Here is a 14,668-nt window from a genome sequence, read left to right as displayed (position 1 = left end):
CGCGGCTGCGCGCGCGCGCCCGGCGCCCATAGGCTGCCGAAAAGGGGCGTGGCTAAGGCGGGGCGTGGTCAAAGGCGTGGCCATATATGGGCGTGGTCAGTGGGGGCGTGGCCAGGGCGCGGTGGTAACGCGGGTTCGAATCCCGGCCTGGGAGGATCGAGGCCGAATTTCTCTTTTTTAGCCTAAATTTATCCTAAATTTCTCTTTTTTAGCCCAAATTTTCTTTTTTTTAGCACAAATTTACCCAAATTTTATCTTTTTAGCCCAAATTTATCCAAATTTTCTCTTTTTTAGCCCAAATTTATCCCAAATGTTCTCTTTTCTAGCACAAATTTATCCCAAATTTTCTCTTTTTTAGTCCAAATTTATCCAAAATTTCTCTTTTTTAGCCCAAATCTACCCTAATTTTCTCTTTTTAGCCCAAATTTACCCCAAATGTTCTCTTTTTAGCCCAAATTTACCCCAAATTTTCTCTTTTTTAGCCAAATTTTTCCCCAATTTTTTCTTTTTTATCCCAAATTTTTCGGTTTTCCCCCGGTTTTCTCTTTTTTATCCCAAATTTTTCCCAATTTTCTCTCTCTTATCCCAAATTATTCCATGTTCCTCAATTTTTTTCTTTTTTATCCCAATATTTCCCCTTTTCCCCAGTTTTCTCTTTTTTATCCAAATTTTTTTTTCAATTATTCCCAATTTTCTTTTTTCCCTATTTTATTCTCGTCCAATTTTCTCTTTTTTATCTCATTTCTCCTTTTTTCCCCAATTTTCTCATTTTTATCCCGATTTTTCCCAATATTTCCCTTTTTTACACCAAATTAATTCTAAATTTTCTCTTTTTTAACCCAAATTTCCCCATTTTTTAATCCCAAATTTATTTCAGATTTTCTCTTTTTTATCCCAAACTTTTTTCCAATTTTATATTTTTTCCCCAATTTTATTTTTTCCCAATTTCTTCTTTTTCATCCCATTTTTTTCCTTTTTCCCCATTCTCTTTCTTATTACATTTTTTTCATTTCTCCGCCAATTTTCTCTTTTTTATCCCAAATTATTTTCCCTCCATTTTTCTCCTTTTTATCCCAATTTTCCCCCCTGTCTTCTCCTTTTTATCAATTTTTTCTTTTTTTCCTTATTTTTCTCTTTTTAATACAATTTTTTTCGGTTTTCCCCCAAATGTTCTGGTTTTTATCCCAATTTTTTCTTTTTTTTTCCATTTATTTCCGATTTTGGATGAAATTTGGGGATTTTGGGGTGAAATTTGAGGATTTCGGAATTGAAATTGGAGGTTTTGGGGTGAAAATGGAAAATTTTGGGGTGAAATTTGGGGATTTTGGGGCAAAATTCGGAGATTTTGGGGTAAAATTTGAGGATTTGAGATTGAATTTGGGTTTTTGGGGGGGGGAAATTGGGAATTTTGGGGTAAAATTTGGGGTTTGAGGGCAAAATTCGGAGATTTAGGGGTGAAAATTGGGAATTTTGGGGTGAAATTCGGAGATTTTCCCTTTTTGCAGGAAGGGGAATTTGGGATTTTTGGTGATTTTTTCCCCTTTTTGGGAAGGGAAATTTGGGGTTTTTGGGATTTTCCTTTTTTGGGGAGGGGAAATTCGGGATTTTTGGGGTTTTGCCTTTTCTGGGAGATGGAAATTCGGGATTTTTGGCATTTCCCTTTTCAGGAAGGTGGAAAATTGGGATTTTTGGGAATTTTTCTCTTTTTTGGGAAGGGAAATTCGGGATTTTCCCTGTTTGGGATATGGGAAATTTGGGATTTGGGGGATTTTCCTTTTTTTGGGAATGGAACATTGGGATTTTTGGGATTTCCCTTTTTGGGAAGAGAAATTTGGAATTTTGGGATTTTGGGGGAGGGGAATTTGGGACTTTTGGAATTTTCCCTTTTTGGGGGATGGGAAATTCTGTATTTTTGGGGTCTCTCCTTTTAGGGAGTGGGGAATTTGGGATTTTTGGGATTTTCCATTTTTGGGGAAGGGAAATTTGGGGTTTTTGGCATTTTCCCCTTTTTGGGGAGGGGTAATCTGTATTTTTTGGGGGGGGGTTTCCATTTTTTGGAGGAGGAAAATTCGGGATTTTTGGGATTTCCCCTTTTTGGGGAACGGAAATTTGGAATTTTGGCACATTGGGATTTTGGGATTTCCTCTCTTCCGGAAGATGGAAATTCGGGATTTTGGGATTCGGGGGGAGGGAAATTTGGGGTTTTTGGAATTTTCCTATTTTTGGGGAACGGAAATTTGGAATTTTGGCATTTTGGGAGATGGAATTTCGGGATTTTTGGGATTTCCCCTTTTTGGGGAACGGAAATTTGGAATTTTGGCATTTTGGGAGACGGAAATTCGGGATTTTTGGGATTTCCCCTTTTTGGGGAACGGAAATTTGGAATTTTGGCATTTTGGGAGACGGAAATCCGGGATTTTGGGATTTCCCCTCTTCCGGAAGATAGAAATTTGGGATTTTGGAATTCGAGGGGAGGGAAATTTGGGATTTTTGGAATTTTCCCATTTTTGGGGAGGGGTCGGGGGAGGTTTTTAAGTCCGAAGGCGGCGCAAAGAGCGCGCGGCGCCGTGGCTTAGTTGGTTAAAGCGCCTGTCTAGTAAACAGGAGATCCTGGGTTCGAATCCCAGCGGTGCCTCCGCTCTGTCGCGACATAATCGCGACAGCGCCGCCGATATTTTCCCCATTTCACCCTTTTTTTTTTTATTTTTAATTTGATAAATTATTTTTAAACGCGGGGAGAGATAAGGGGGGGAATCAAACAGAGGATTCCGCCAGCGGAAGTGGGAATAAGTGAGGAAAATCAATTAAAAATAAATAAAATAAGCGAAGAATAAGATTTTCCCTGACCGGGAATCGAACCCGGGCCGCGGCGGTGAGAGCGCCGAATCCTAACCACTAGACCACCAGGGAAGGCCACGAGCTGCGCGGCGCCAGCGCCACCAGACCTCTGGAAACGCGCGCTGATTGGCTAAACCCGCCCTGCTGGCGTGTCAATCAAAGCTCACAGCCAATCAGAGCGCGGTTTCGGGGTGGTTACGCCACCGCCTCGGGTTTCCCGCTTCCCCGTGTGGGGAGAAAATTCCGGGGATTTTCTTGGTGGAATTCGGGGATTTTGGTGAAACTTCGATGATTTTAGGGCGGAATTCTGGAATTTGTGAGCGAAATACGGAGATTTTTGGGGCAGAACTCGGGGATTTATGGTGGAAATTCGGATAGAAATTCGTGTATTTTGCACCGAAGCCGCGTTCTGCGCGCTGATTGGCTGAGCGGATACGGAAAGGTGTCAATCACAGTAAAGAGCCAATCAGAGCGCGGTTTTGGGCTGGTTACGCCCCCGCCTCAGGTTTCCCGCTTCCCCGTGTGGGGAGAAAATTTCGGGGATTTTGGGGTGGAATTCAGGAATTTTGGTGAAAGTTCGATGATTTTAGGGCGGAATTCCGGAAATTGAGGTCAAAATGCGGAGATTTTGGGGCAAAACTCGGGGATTTCTGGTGGGAATTCGGATGGAAATTCGCATATTTTGCCCCCCGACTCAGGGGTCTCGTGTGGGGAGAAAATTTCGGGGATTTTCTCAGTGGAATTCAGGGATTTTGGTGAAACTTCGATGATTTTAGGGCGGAATTCGGGAATTTGAGGGCAAAATGCGGAGATTTTGGGGCAAAATTCGGGGATTTCGGGTGGAAATTCGGATATTTCGCACCGAAGCCGCGTTCAGCTCGCTGATTGGGTGTACGGGTGCGGAAAGGGTGTCAATCACGACAAAGAGCCAATCACAGAGAGGCTTTGGGGTGGACACGCCCCCCGCCTCAGGTTTCCCGCCGCTTCCCGTATGGGGAGAGAATTTCGGGGATTTTCTTGGTGGAATTCGGGAATTTTGGTGAAAGATTCGGGGATTGAGGGTCAAATTCGGGATTTTGTGTGCGAGTTGCGGAAATTTTGGGGCAAAACCCGAAGATTTCGGGTGGAAATTTGGTGATTTTTGCACCGAAGCCGCGTTCTGCGGGCTGATTGGCTGCGGGGGTACGGAGAAGGTGTCAATCACAATAGGGAGCCAATCAGAGCGCGGCTTTGGAGTGGTCCCGCCCCCCGCCTAAGATTTCCCGACGCTGTGGGGAGAAAATTTCGGGGATTTTCGTGCTGGAATTCGGGAATTTTGGTGAAAATTCGGGGATTTTAGGGCGGTATTCGGGAATTTGAGGGCGAATTGCGGAGATTTTGGGGCAAAATTCGGGGATTTCGGGTGGAATTTCGGGTGGAAATTTGGTAATTTTGTACCGAAGCCGCGTTCTGCGCGCTGATTGGCTGCGTGGGTACGGTGGAGGTGTCAATCACAATAAAGAGCCAATCAGAGCGCGGCTTTGGGGTGGTCCCGCCCCCTCAGGTTTCCCGCCTTTCTCTGTGGGGAGGAAATTTGGGGATTTTGGGGTGAAATTCTGGAATTTTGGTGAAATTTCAGGAATTTTTGGGGTAAAATTCGGGGATTTTGGGGGTTTTGGCGCGGAAATTGAAGATTTGGGGGTGAAATTTGAGGATCTGGGCTGGAATTTGGCCATTTCGGGGTGAAATTGGGGAATTTTCAGGTGAAATTCAGGAATTTGGGGATGAAATTTGGGGATTTTGGGATGAAATTTGGGGGTTTTGGGGGTGAAATTTGGGGATTTTTGGTGGAATTTGGAGATTTTGGGGTGAAATTCAGGGAATTGGGATGAAATGTGGAGATTTTGAGGTGAAATGTGGAGATTTTTGGGGTGACGTTTGGAGATTTTAGGGTGAAATTCAGGGATTTGGGGGTGAAATTGGGGAATTTTGGGGTGAAATTTTGGGATTTTGGGGTGAAATTTCGGGATTTTGGGTGAAATTTTTGGGATTTTGGGTGAAATTTGCGGATTTTAGGTCAAAATTGGCGGATTTTGCTCCAAGCACAAAGACACGAAGCCCCCGAGGGTCGTTTTTAATCCTTTGGGGAGGGATTTGAAGCCACAGAGGTGCCCCAGATGCCACCAAGGTGTCCCCAGATGTCCCCAAGTGCCACCCAGGTGTCCCTAGACATCACTCAGGTGTCCCCAGATGTCCCCAGATGCCACCCAGGTGTCCCCAGATGCCACCAAGGTGCCTCCAAGTGTCCAAAAGTGCCAACTAGGTGTCCCCAAATGTCACCCAGGTGCCACCCAGATGTCCCCAAGTGCCACTCAGATGTCCCTAGACGTCACTCAGGTGTCCTGAGATATCCCTAGATGCCACCAAGGTGTCCCCAGGTGTCCCCAGCTGTCACTCAGATGTCCTCAAGTGCCACCAAGGTGCCCCCAGATGCCACCCAGGTGTCCCTAAGTGTCCCCAGGTGTCCCCAAGTGCCACCCAGGTGTCCCCAGATGTCCCCAGGCGCCAACCAGGTGTCCCTAAGTGTTCCCAGGTGTCCCCAGATGCCAATCGGATGTCCCCAAGTGCCACCAAGGTGCCCCCAGATGTCCCCAGACGCCACCCAGGTGTCCCTAAGTGTCCCCAGGTGTCCCCAAGTGCCACCAACCCCCCCAAAATCCGCCTTTCTCGGGTTTCCCGAGGTGGCAGCTGGGGCGGTGCCACCCCCGAAGTGCCACCGGCTGTCCCCTGCGGTGTCACTCGCGGTGTCACTCGGGCCTCAGCCACGTCCCCTGTTCCTCCACCTCCGGGGCCACCACCAGGAGCAGCTCCGACGTGTCCGGGGCCAGCGCTGTCCTCAGGAACTCCCTGGGGACAGAGGGGACAGAGAGGGGACAGAGAGGGACAGAGAGGGACAGAGAGGGACAGAGAGGGGACAATGAGGGGACAATGCCACCCACGAAGCCCCCGAGGGTCCTTTTCAATCCTTTGGGGACGGATTTGAAGCCACAGAGGTGCCCCAGGTGCCACCCAAGTGTCCCCAGGTGCCACCAAGGTACACCCAGATGTCCCCAGATGTCCCAAAGTGCCACCCAGATGTCCCCAAATGCCACTGAGTGTCCCCAAGTGCCACCCAGATGTCCCCAAATGCCACTGAGTGTCCCCAAGTGTCCCCAGGTGCCACCAAGGTACCCCTAGATGTCCCCAGTGTCCCAAAGTGCCACCCAGATGTCCCAAAGTGCCACCCAGATGTCCCCAAATGCCACCAAGTGTCCCCAAGTGCCACCTAGATGTCCCCAAGTGCCACCCAGGTGCCCCCAGGTGTCCCCAGATGCCCCCAGATGCCACCAAGGTACCCCTAGATGTCCCCAGGTGTCCCCAGATGCCACCAAGGTGCCACCAGGTGTCCCCAAGTGCCACCCAGATGTCCCCAAATGCCACCGAGTGTCCCCAAGTGCCACCCACATGTCCCCAAGTGCCACCCAGGTGCCCCCAGGTGTCCCCAGATGTCCCCAGATGCCACCCAGGTGCCTCCAAGTGTCCAAAAGTGCCACCAAGGTGCCTCCAGGTGTCCCCAAATGCCACCCAGATGTCCCAAGATGCCACCAAGGTATGCCCAGGTGTCCCCAGCCATCCCTAAGTGCCACCCACATGTCCCCAAATGCCACCAAGTGCCCCCAGATGTCCCCAGATGTGCCAAAGTGCCACCCTGATGTCTGCAAGTGCCACCAAGGTACACCCAGATGTCCCCAGATGTCCCAAAGTGCCACCCAGGTGCCACCAGGTGCCCCAAAGTGTCACTCAGATGTCCCCACATGTCCCAAAGTGCCACCCAGATGTCCCCAAACACCCCTGTGATGTCCTCAAGTGCCACCTTGATGTCCCCAGACGCCCTTGTGATGTCCCCAAACACCCCCCCGATGTCCCCAAGTGCCACCCCGATGTCCCCAAGCACTGTCACCTGAGCTGTGTGTCGCTGCCGATGTCCCCAGGTGCCCCCCTGATGTCCCCAAGTGCCCCCCGATGTCCCCAAACACCCCCCGATGTCCCCGCATGCTGTCACCAGAGCTGTGTCTCGGCCCCGATGGCGGCGGGCGCTACCCCGATGTCCCCAAGTGCCACCCCAATGTCCCCAAGTGCCACCAAGGTACCTCCAGATGTCCCCAGGTGTCCCCAGATGCCACCAAGGTGCCTCCAGGTGTCCCAAAGTGCCACCCAGATGTCCCCAGGTGCCACCAAGGTACCCCTAGATGTCCCCAGGCATCCCCAAGTGCCACCCAGATGTCCCCAGATGCCACCAAGGTGCCTCCAAGTGCCACCAGATGTCCCCAAGTGCCACCCAGATGTCCCCAAGGTGTCCCAAAGTGCCACCCAGGTGCCCCCAGGTGCCCCAAAGTGTCATTCAGATGTCCCCACATGTCCCAAAGTGCCACCCACATGTCCTAAAGTGCCACCCAGGTGCCTCCAGGTGTCCCCAGATGCCACCAAGGCACCCCCAGATGTCCCCAGGCATCACCAAGTGCCCCCCCGATGTCCCCAAGTGCCACCCGTGCCCCGCTGTCACCTGAGCTGTGTCTCAGCCCCGATGGCGGCGGGCGCGGGCAGTTTGGAGTCCAGGTTGTAGAAGGTGTCCCCGAGGCGGCGCACGCAGAGCCAGTGGGGGCGGCACAGCGGCAGCGGCACCGCGCCCAGCCGCACCCGCGAGGGCACGTTCAGCAGCAGCCCCAGCACGTGCGGCAGCGACAGCCGCTCCAGCGGCCTGCGCGGTAATTAACGGCCTTCTGTTAATTGGGGCTCATCTCATTAATTGGGGGTCATGCGGGTTAGGAATGCAACGGGCGCAGGTGGTTGTGGTGGGGCGGAGTGGGGTCAAGGGGGTTTGGAGGGGATGAAAATGGGGCTGGGGGCTCTGGGAGGGTCTGGATTTGGGTGTGGGGTCTCGGGGGTCTGTCCTGAATTTGGGGAGGGGTCTCAGTGCTGTTTGTCTCAAAACACCCAAGAAGAAAGAAGAAATCTGAGAGATCCCAAATTGGGTTGGGGGGTTCCTGAATTGAGTCTGGGGTCTTGGGGAGGCCTCAAATCTGGGTCTGGGGTCCTGGAAGGGGTCTGGAATTTGGGTCTGGGGTCTCGTGGGTGTGTCCTGAATTTGGGGAGGGGTCTCAGTGCTGTTTGTCCCAAAATACCCCAGGAAAAAGAAGAAATGTGAGAGATCCTAAATAGAGTCACGGGTCTTTCAAGGGTCTAAAATTTGGGTCTGGGGTCTCGGGGAGGTCTCAAATTTGGGTGTGGGGTTGGGGGAAGGGTCTGGAATTTGGGTCTGGGGTCTCGGGGGTCTGTCCTGAATTTGGGGAGGGGTCTCACCACCTTTTCTCCCAAAACACCCAAGGAGAAAGAAGAAATCTGAGAGGTCCCAAATTGGGTTGGGGGTCCTAAGTTGGGTCTGGGGGCTCTGGGAGGGTCTAGATTTGGGTGTGGGGTTGAGGGAAGGGGTCTGGAATTTGGGTCTGGGGTCTCGAGGGTCTGTGCTGAATTTGGGGAGGGGTCTCACCACCTTTTCTCCCAAAATACCCAAGGAGAAAGGAAAAATTTGAGAGGTCCTAAATTGGGTCAGGGGTCTTTCAAGGGTCTAAAATATGGGTCTGGGGTCCTGGAAGGGGTCTGGAATTTGGGTCTGGGGTCTCGGCAGCCCCAGCACGTGCGGCAGCAACAGCCGCTCCAGCGGCCTGAGGGGCAATTAACGGCCTTGTGTTAATTGGGGCTCGTCTCGTTAATTGGGGGTCATGTGGGTCAGGAACGCGACGGGGGCGGGTGGTTGTGGTGGGCCGGAGTGCAGTCAAGGGGGTTTGGAGGGGATGAAATTTGGGGCTGGGGGCTCTGGGAGGGTCCAGACTTCGGTGTGGGGTCCTGGAAGGGGTCTGGAATTTGGGTCTGGGGTCTCGGGGGTGTGTCCTGAATTTGGGGAGGGGTCTCAGCGCTGTTTGTCCCACAACACCCAAGGAGAAAGAAGAAATGTGAGAGGTCCCATATTGGGTTGGGGGAGTTCCTAAATTGAGTCTGGGGTCTTGGGGAGGTCTCAAATTTGGGTCTGGGGTCGTGGGAAGGGTCTGGGATTTGGGTCTGGGGTCTCAGGGCTGTGTCCTGAATTTGGGGAGGGGTCTCACCACCTTTTGTCCCAAAATACTCAAGGAGAATGGAAAAATTTGAGAGGTCCCAAATTGGGTCAGGGGTCTTTTAAGGATCTAAAATTTGGGGCTGGGGTCCTGGAAGGGGTCTGGAATTTGGGTCTGGGGTCTCAGCAGCCCCAGCACGTGCGGCAGTGACAGCCGCTCCAGCGGCCTGCGCGGTAATTAACGGCCTTCTGTTAATTGGGGCTCGTCTCGTTAATTGGGGGTTACAAACGCGGCGGGGGCGGGTGGTTGTGGTGGGGCGGAGTGCGGTCAAGGGGGTTTGGAGGGGATGGAATTTGGGTCTGGGGGCTCTGGGAGGGTCTAGATTTGGGTGTGGGGTCAGGGGAAAGGTCTGGAATTTGGGTCTGGGGTCTTGTGGGTGTGTCCTGAATTTGGGGAGGGGTCTCGCCACCTTTCCTCCCAAAATACCCCAGGAGAAAGAAGAAATCTGAGAGGTCCCAAATTGGGTTCGGGGGGTTCCTGAATTGAGTCTGGGGTCTCTGGGAGGGTCTAGAGTTGGGTGTGGGGTCCTGGAAGGGGTCTGGAATTTGGGTCTGGGGTCTCGAGAGTGTCCTGAATTTGGGGAGGGGTCTCACCACCTTTTGTCCCAAAATACTCAAGGAGAAAGGAAAACTCTGAGAGGTCCTAAATTGGGTCATGGGTCTTTCAAGGATCTAAAATTTGGGTCTGGGGTCTTGGGGAGGGTCCAGATTTGGGTCTGGGGTCCTGGAAGGGGTCTGGAATTTGGGTCTGGGGTCTCGAGGACGTGTCCTGAATTTGGGGAGTGGTCTTAACACTGTTTGTCCCACAACACCCAAGGAGAAAGAAGAAATCTGAGAGGTCCCAAATTGGGTTGGGGGGGCCTAAATTGAGTCTGGGGTCTCAAAGAGGTCCCAAATTTGGGTCTGGGGTCCTGGAAGGGGTCTGGAATTTGGGTCTGGGGTCTCGAGGGTCTGTGCTGAATTTGGGGAGGGGTCTCAGCCTTTTTTGTCCCAAAACACCCAAGGAGAAAGAAGAAATCTGAGCGATCCTAAATTGGGTTGGGGGAGTTCCTAAATTGAGTCTGGGGTCTCTGGGAGGGTCTAGATTTGGGTGTGGGGTCCTGGAAGGGGTCTGGAATTTGGGTCTGGGGTCTCGAGGGTCTGTCCTGAATTTGGGGAGGGGTCTCACCACCTTTTCTCCCAAAATACCCCAGGAAAAAGGAAGAAATCTGAGAGGTCCAATATTGGGTCAGGGGTCTTTCAAGGATCTAAAATTTGGGTCTGGGGTCTTGGGGAGGGTCCAGATTTGGGTGTGGGGTCCTGGAAGGGGTCCGGAATTTGGGTCTGGGGTCTCGAGGGTCTGTGCCGAATTTGGGGAGGGGTCTCACCACCTTTTCTCCCAAAATACCCCAGGAAAAAGGAAGAAATCTGAGAGGTCCAATATTGGGTCAGGGGTCTTTCAAGGATCTAAAATTTGGGTCTGGGGTCTTGGGGAGGGTCCAGATTTGGGTGTGGGGTCCTGGAAGGGGTCCGGAATTTGGGTCTGGGGTCTCGAGGGTCTGTGCCGAATTTGGGGAGGGGTCTCAGCGCTGTTTGTCCCACAACACCCAAGGAGAAAGAAGAAATCTGAGAGGTCCCAAATTGGGTTGGGGAAGATCCTAAATTGAGTCTGGGGTCTCTGGGAAGGTCCAGATTTGGGTGTGGGGTCCTGGAAGGGGTCTGGAATTTGGGTCTGGGGTCTCGGGAGTGTGTCCTGAATCTGGGGAGGGGTCTCACCACCTTCTGTTCCAAAATACTCAAGGAGAAAGAAGAAATCTGAGAGGTCCCAAATTGGGTTGGGGGGTCCTAAATTGGGTCTGGGGTCTCTAGGAGGGTCTAGATTTGGGTGTGGGGTCCTGGAAGGGGTCTGGAATTCGGGTCTGGGGTCTCGGGGGTCTGTCCTGAATTTGGGGAGGGGTCTCACCCCCTTTTCTCCCAAAATACCCCAGGAGAAAGAAGAAATCTGAGAGGTCCCATATTGGGTTCGGGGGGTTCCTGAATTGGGTCTGGGGTCTCGAGGAGGTCTCAAATTTGGGTCTGGGGTCTTGTTCGGGGTCTGTCCTGAATTAGGTCTGGGGTCTCGAGGATCAGTGCCGAATTTGGGGAGGGGTCTCACCACCTTTTGTCCCAAAATACCCCAGGAGAAAGAAGAAATGTGAGAGATCCTAAACAGGGTCAGGGGTCTTTTAAAGGCTCCATAATTTGGGTCTGGGGTCTCGAGGAGGGTCCAAATTGGGTCTGGGGTCTCGGCCGGGGTGTGTCCCGAATTGGGTCTGGGGTCTCACCGCCGCTTGTCCCACCAGAGCGCCGCCAGCCCGAGCGATCCCAGCGCCGCCATCACCACGTTCACATCGTAGTCACCGGTACCGAGCAGGGAGCGGTGGGGGTTGGGCCGCGCGTGGGGGGACAGCCTGGAGACCCCTCCCCAAATTAATTAACGGCATGGAGACCCCTCCCCAAATTAATTAACGGCCCCAGACCCCTCCCCAAATTAATTAACGGCCCAGAGACCCCTCCCCAAATTAATTAATGGCCTGGAGACCCTTCCCCAAATTAATTACCGGCCCCAGACCCCTCCCCAAATTAATTACCGGCCCAGAGACCCCTCCCCAAATTAATTAATGGCCTGGAGACCCTTCCCCAAATTAATTACCGGCCCCAGACCCCTCCCCAAATTAATTAACGGCCCGAGACCCCTCCCCAAATTAATTAACGGCCTGCAGACCCCTCCCCAAATTAATTACCGGCCCAGAGACCCCTCCCCAAATTAATTAATGGCCCCAGACCCCTCCCCAAATTAATTACCGGCCCCAGACCCCTCCCCAAATTAATTATCGGCCCCAGACCCCTCTCCAAATTAATTAATGGCCTGCAGATCCCTCCCCAAATTAATTAACAGCCCAGAGAGCCCTCCCCAAATTAATTAACGGCCCCAGACCCCTCCCCAAATTAATTAATAGCCCCGAGACCCCTCCCCAAATTAATGAACCACTGAGACCCCTCCCCAAATTCGGGAACCCTTCCCAGCACCCCCAAACCCCCCCCAAACCCCCTCTGAACGCCCCCAAACCCCCGGGACCCCTCCCCGAATTGGGTCTGGGGTCCCGGGGCCGCTGCCCGAATTGGGTCTGGGGTCTCACCGGCGGCAGATGCGGTCGGCCGAGGCCTGGCTGAGCCAGGGCCGCTGCAGGAGGTTGTTGAGGGCGTGCAGGGCGCAGAGCTGCCGCCGCTGCCGCTCGTGGTACGGCGCCCCCGGGACCCCAGACCCAAATCCGGCCAGGGCCCCCCCCGCGGCCAGGGAGACCCCCCCCAAATCCGGGGAGACCCCCCCCAAATCCGGGGAGACCCCCCCCAAATCCGCCTGGGGGGCTGCAGGGAGAGGGGAGGGGGAAAGGGTGAGCGTGGGACCCCCGAGTTTGGGGAGACCCCTCCCCAAATTACCCCGAGACCCCTCCCCAAATTACCCCGAATCACCCCTGAGAACCCTCCCCAAATTACCCCGAGACCCCTCCCCAAATTACCCTGAGACCCCCTCCCCAAATTACCCCGAGACCCCTCCCCAAATTACCCCAAATCACCCCGAGACCCCTCCCCAAATTACCCCAGAGAACCCTCCCCAAATTACTCTGAGACCCCCTCCCCAAATTACCCTGAGAACCCCTCCCCAAATTACCCCAAATCATCCTGAGACCCCTCCCCAAATTACCCCAAATTACCCCGAATCACCCCTGAGAACCCTCCCCAAATTCACCCCTGAGACCCCCTCCCCAAATTACCCTGAGACCCCTCCCCAAATTACCCCAATTCACCTTGAGACCCCTCCCCAAATTACCCCGAGATCCCTCACCAAATTCCCCTCAAAACTCTCTCAAATCACTCTGAGACCCCTCCCCAAATTCTCCCCAAATCATCCTGAGACCCCTCCCCAAATTTCCTCAAATTCCCCCCAAATTCCCTCGAATCACCCCAAGACCCCTCCCCAAATTCTCCCCAAAATTCTCTCAAATCGCCCCTGAGACCCCTCCCCAAATTACCCCAATTCACCTTGAGACCCCTCCCCAAATTACCCCTGAATCACCCCGAGACCCCTCCCCAAATTACCCTGAATCACCCTGAGACCCCTCCCCAAATTCCCCAAGACCCCTCCCCAAATTTCCTCAAATTCCCCCAAAATTCCCTCGAATCACCCCAAAACCCCTCCCCAAATTCTCCCAATTTCCCCCAAAATTCTCTCAGATCCCCCCTGAGACCCCTCCCCAAATTACCCCGAGACCCCTCCCCAAATTACCCCGAATCACCCTGAGACCCCTCCCCAAATTACCCTGAGACCCCTCCCCAAATTACCCCAAATCATCCTGAGACCCCTCCCCAAATTACCCTGAGACCCCTCCCCAAATTACCCCAATTCACCTTGAGACCCCTCCCCAAATTACCCCGAGACCCCTCCCCAAATTACCCCGAGACCCCTCCCCAAATTACCCTGAGACCCCTCCCCAAATTACCCCAAATCATCCTGAGACCCCTCCCCAAATTACCCCTGAGATCCCCTCCCCAATTTACCCCGAATCATCCTGAGACCCCTCCCCAAATTTCCTCAATTCCCCCAAAATTCCCTCAAATCACCCCAAAACCCCTCCCCAAATTCTCCCAATTTCCCCCAAAATTCTCACAGATCCCCCCTGAGACCCCTCCCCAAATTCCACGAGACCACTCCCCAAATTACCCCCGAGACCCCTCCCCAAATTCCCTCAAATTCCCCCCAAAATTCCCTGAAATCACCCCAAGACCCCTCCCCAAATTACCCTGAGACCCCTCCCCAAATTCCCTCAAATCACCCCCAAGACCCCTCCCCAAATTCCCCAAGACCCCTCCCCAAATTATCCTCAACATTCTCTCAAATTGCCCCTGAGACCCCTCCCCAAATTCCCCCAAATCCCCTCCAGGACCCCTCCCCAAATTCCTGACACCCCCAAAGTCCCCCAAAATCCCTCAAATACCCCCAAAATCCCCCCCAAACCCTTGAGACCCCCCCCAAATCCCGCCAAATCCCCCCCAGGACCCCTCCCCAAATTCCTGGCACCCCCAAATTCCCCCAAAATCCCTCCCAGGACCCCCAAATTCCTTCAAATCCCCCCAAAATCACCCCGGGACCCCCAAATCCCCCTCAGGACCCCTCCCAAAATTCCTTGCACCCCCAAAACCCCAAGACCACCCTGACCCCCCCCCCCCAAAAATCTCCTCAGGACCCCCAAAATCCCCCCAAAATCCCCCCAAAATCCCCCAAACCCCCCAGGCCTGCCCAGCCCTTCCCCCCTCCGGCGGCCTCCGCCTCCCTCCCCCCCCCCAAATCCTCTCCTGCCCCCCCAAAACCCCCCCGAGCCCTTCCCGAGCCCCCCAAAACCCCCCCAGGACCCCCCGGGACCCCCCAAAATTCAGCCCCGGCCTCTCCCCCACTCCTCACCCCGCGTCTCCTCCGGCGCCATGGCGGGCCGGAACTACAACTCCCGTCATGCCCCGCGCCCCGCCGACCAATCAGAGCGCGGCCACATCCTCCTCCATCCAATCAGCGCATTGACCTTCCTCCCGTAACGCTTCGCGCGCCGACATCCACCAATCAGCAGCCAG

General features: G+C 53.5%; 1 protein-coding gene and 2 non-coding genes across 4 annotated transcripts; 1 reads left to right on the top strand and 2 right to left on the bottom strand.

The window, feature by feature from the left end:
* The first annotated feature begins 2,561 nt into the window (after positions 1-2,561).
* On the top strand, positions 2,562-2,635 carry TRNAT-AGU (transfer RNA threonine (anticodon AGU)). The gene has a single exon. It is a non-coding gene; the product is annotated as a tRNA-Thr (tRNA).
* A 203-nt stretch (positions 2,636-2,838) lies between these two features.
* Positions 2,839-2,910, bottom strand: TRNAE-CUC (transfer RNA glutamic acid (anticodon CUC)). The gene has a single exon. It is a non-coding gene; the product is annotated as a tRNA-Glu (tRNA).
* Positions 2,911-4,935: 2,025 nt separating this feature from the next.
* On the bottom strand, positions 4,936-14,598 carry JOSD2 (Josephin domain containing 2). Of its 2 annotated transcripts, XM_072921571.1 has the most exons (5): positions 14,505-14,597; positions 12,184-12,412; positions 11,329-11,454; positions 7,421-7,615; positions 4,936-5,724 (listed from the first exon to the last, which is right to left on the bottom strand). In XM_072921571.1, the coding sequence occupies exons 1-5, from the start codon at positions 14,524-14,526 to the stop codon at positions 5,625-5,627; spliced, it is 672 nt and encodes a 223-aa protein (XP_072777672.1). In that variant the 5' UTR covers positions 14,527-14,597; the 3' UTR covers positions 4,936-5,624. The 2 variants fall into 2 exon arrangements, with proteins under 2 accessions (XP_072777672.1, XP_072777673.1); XM_072921572.1 differs by lacking the exon at positions 11,329-11,454 and having other exon boundaries at positions 14,505-14,598.
* Between the last annotated feature and the right edge of the window lie 70 nt (positions 14,599-14,668).

The sequence above is a fragment of the Taeniopygia guttata genome, chromosome 37 (assembly GCF_048771995.1).
Source record: "Taeniopygia guttata chromosome 37, bTaeGut7.mat, whole genome shotgun sequence".
Classification (NCBI taxonomy): Eukaryota; Metazoa; Chordata; class Aves; order Passeriformes; family Estrildidae; genus Taeniopygia; species Taeniopygia guttata.
Note: the sequence above shows the minus strand (reverse complement) of the source record. Positions and strands in the feature narration are given on the sequence as shown.

What these genes read in the sequence shown, in the direction of transcription:
- JOSD2 (XM_072921571.1), bottom strand. Translation starts at nt 14,526, where the DNA reads ATGGCGCCGGAGGAGACGCGGG. An exon ending in GGCGCCGGAGGAGACGCGGG is followed by an intron (nt 12,413 to 14,504) that starts GTGAGGAGTGGG and finishes CTCTCCCTGCAG; the next exon opens with CCCCCCAGGCGGATTTGGGG. An exon ending in GGGGCTGAGACACAGCTCAG is followed by an intron (nt 5,725 to 7,420) that starts GTGACAGCGGGG and finishes CTCTGTCCCCAG; the next exon opens with GGAGTTCCTGAGGACAGCGC.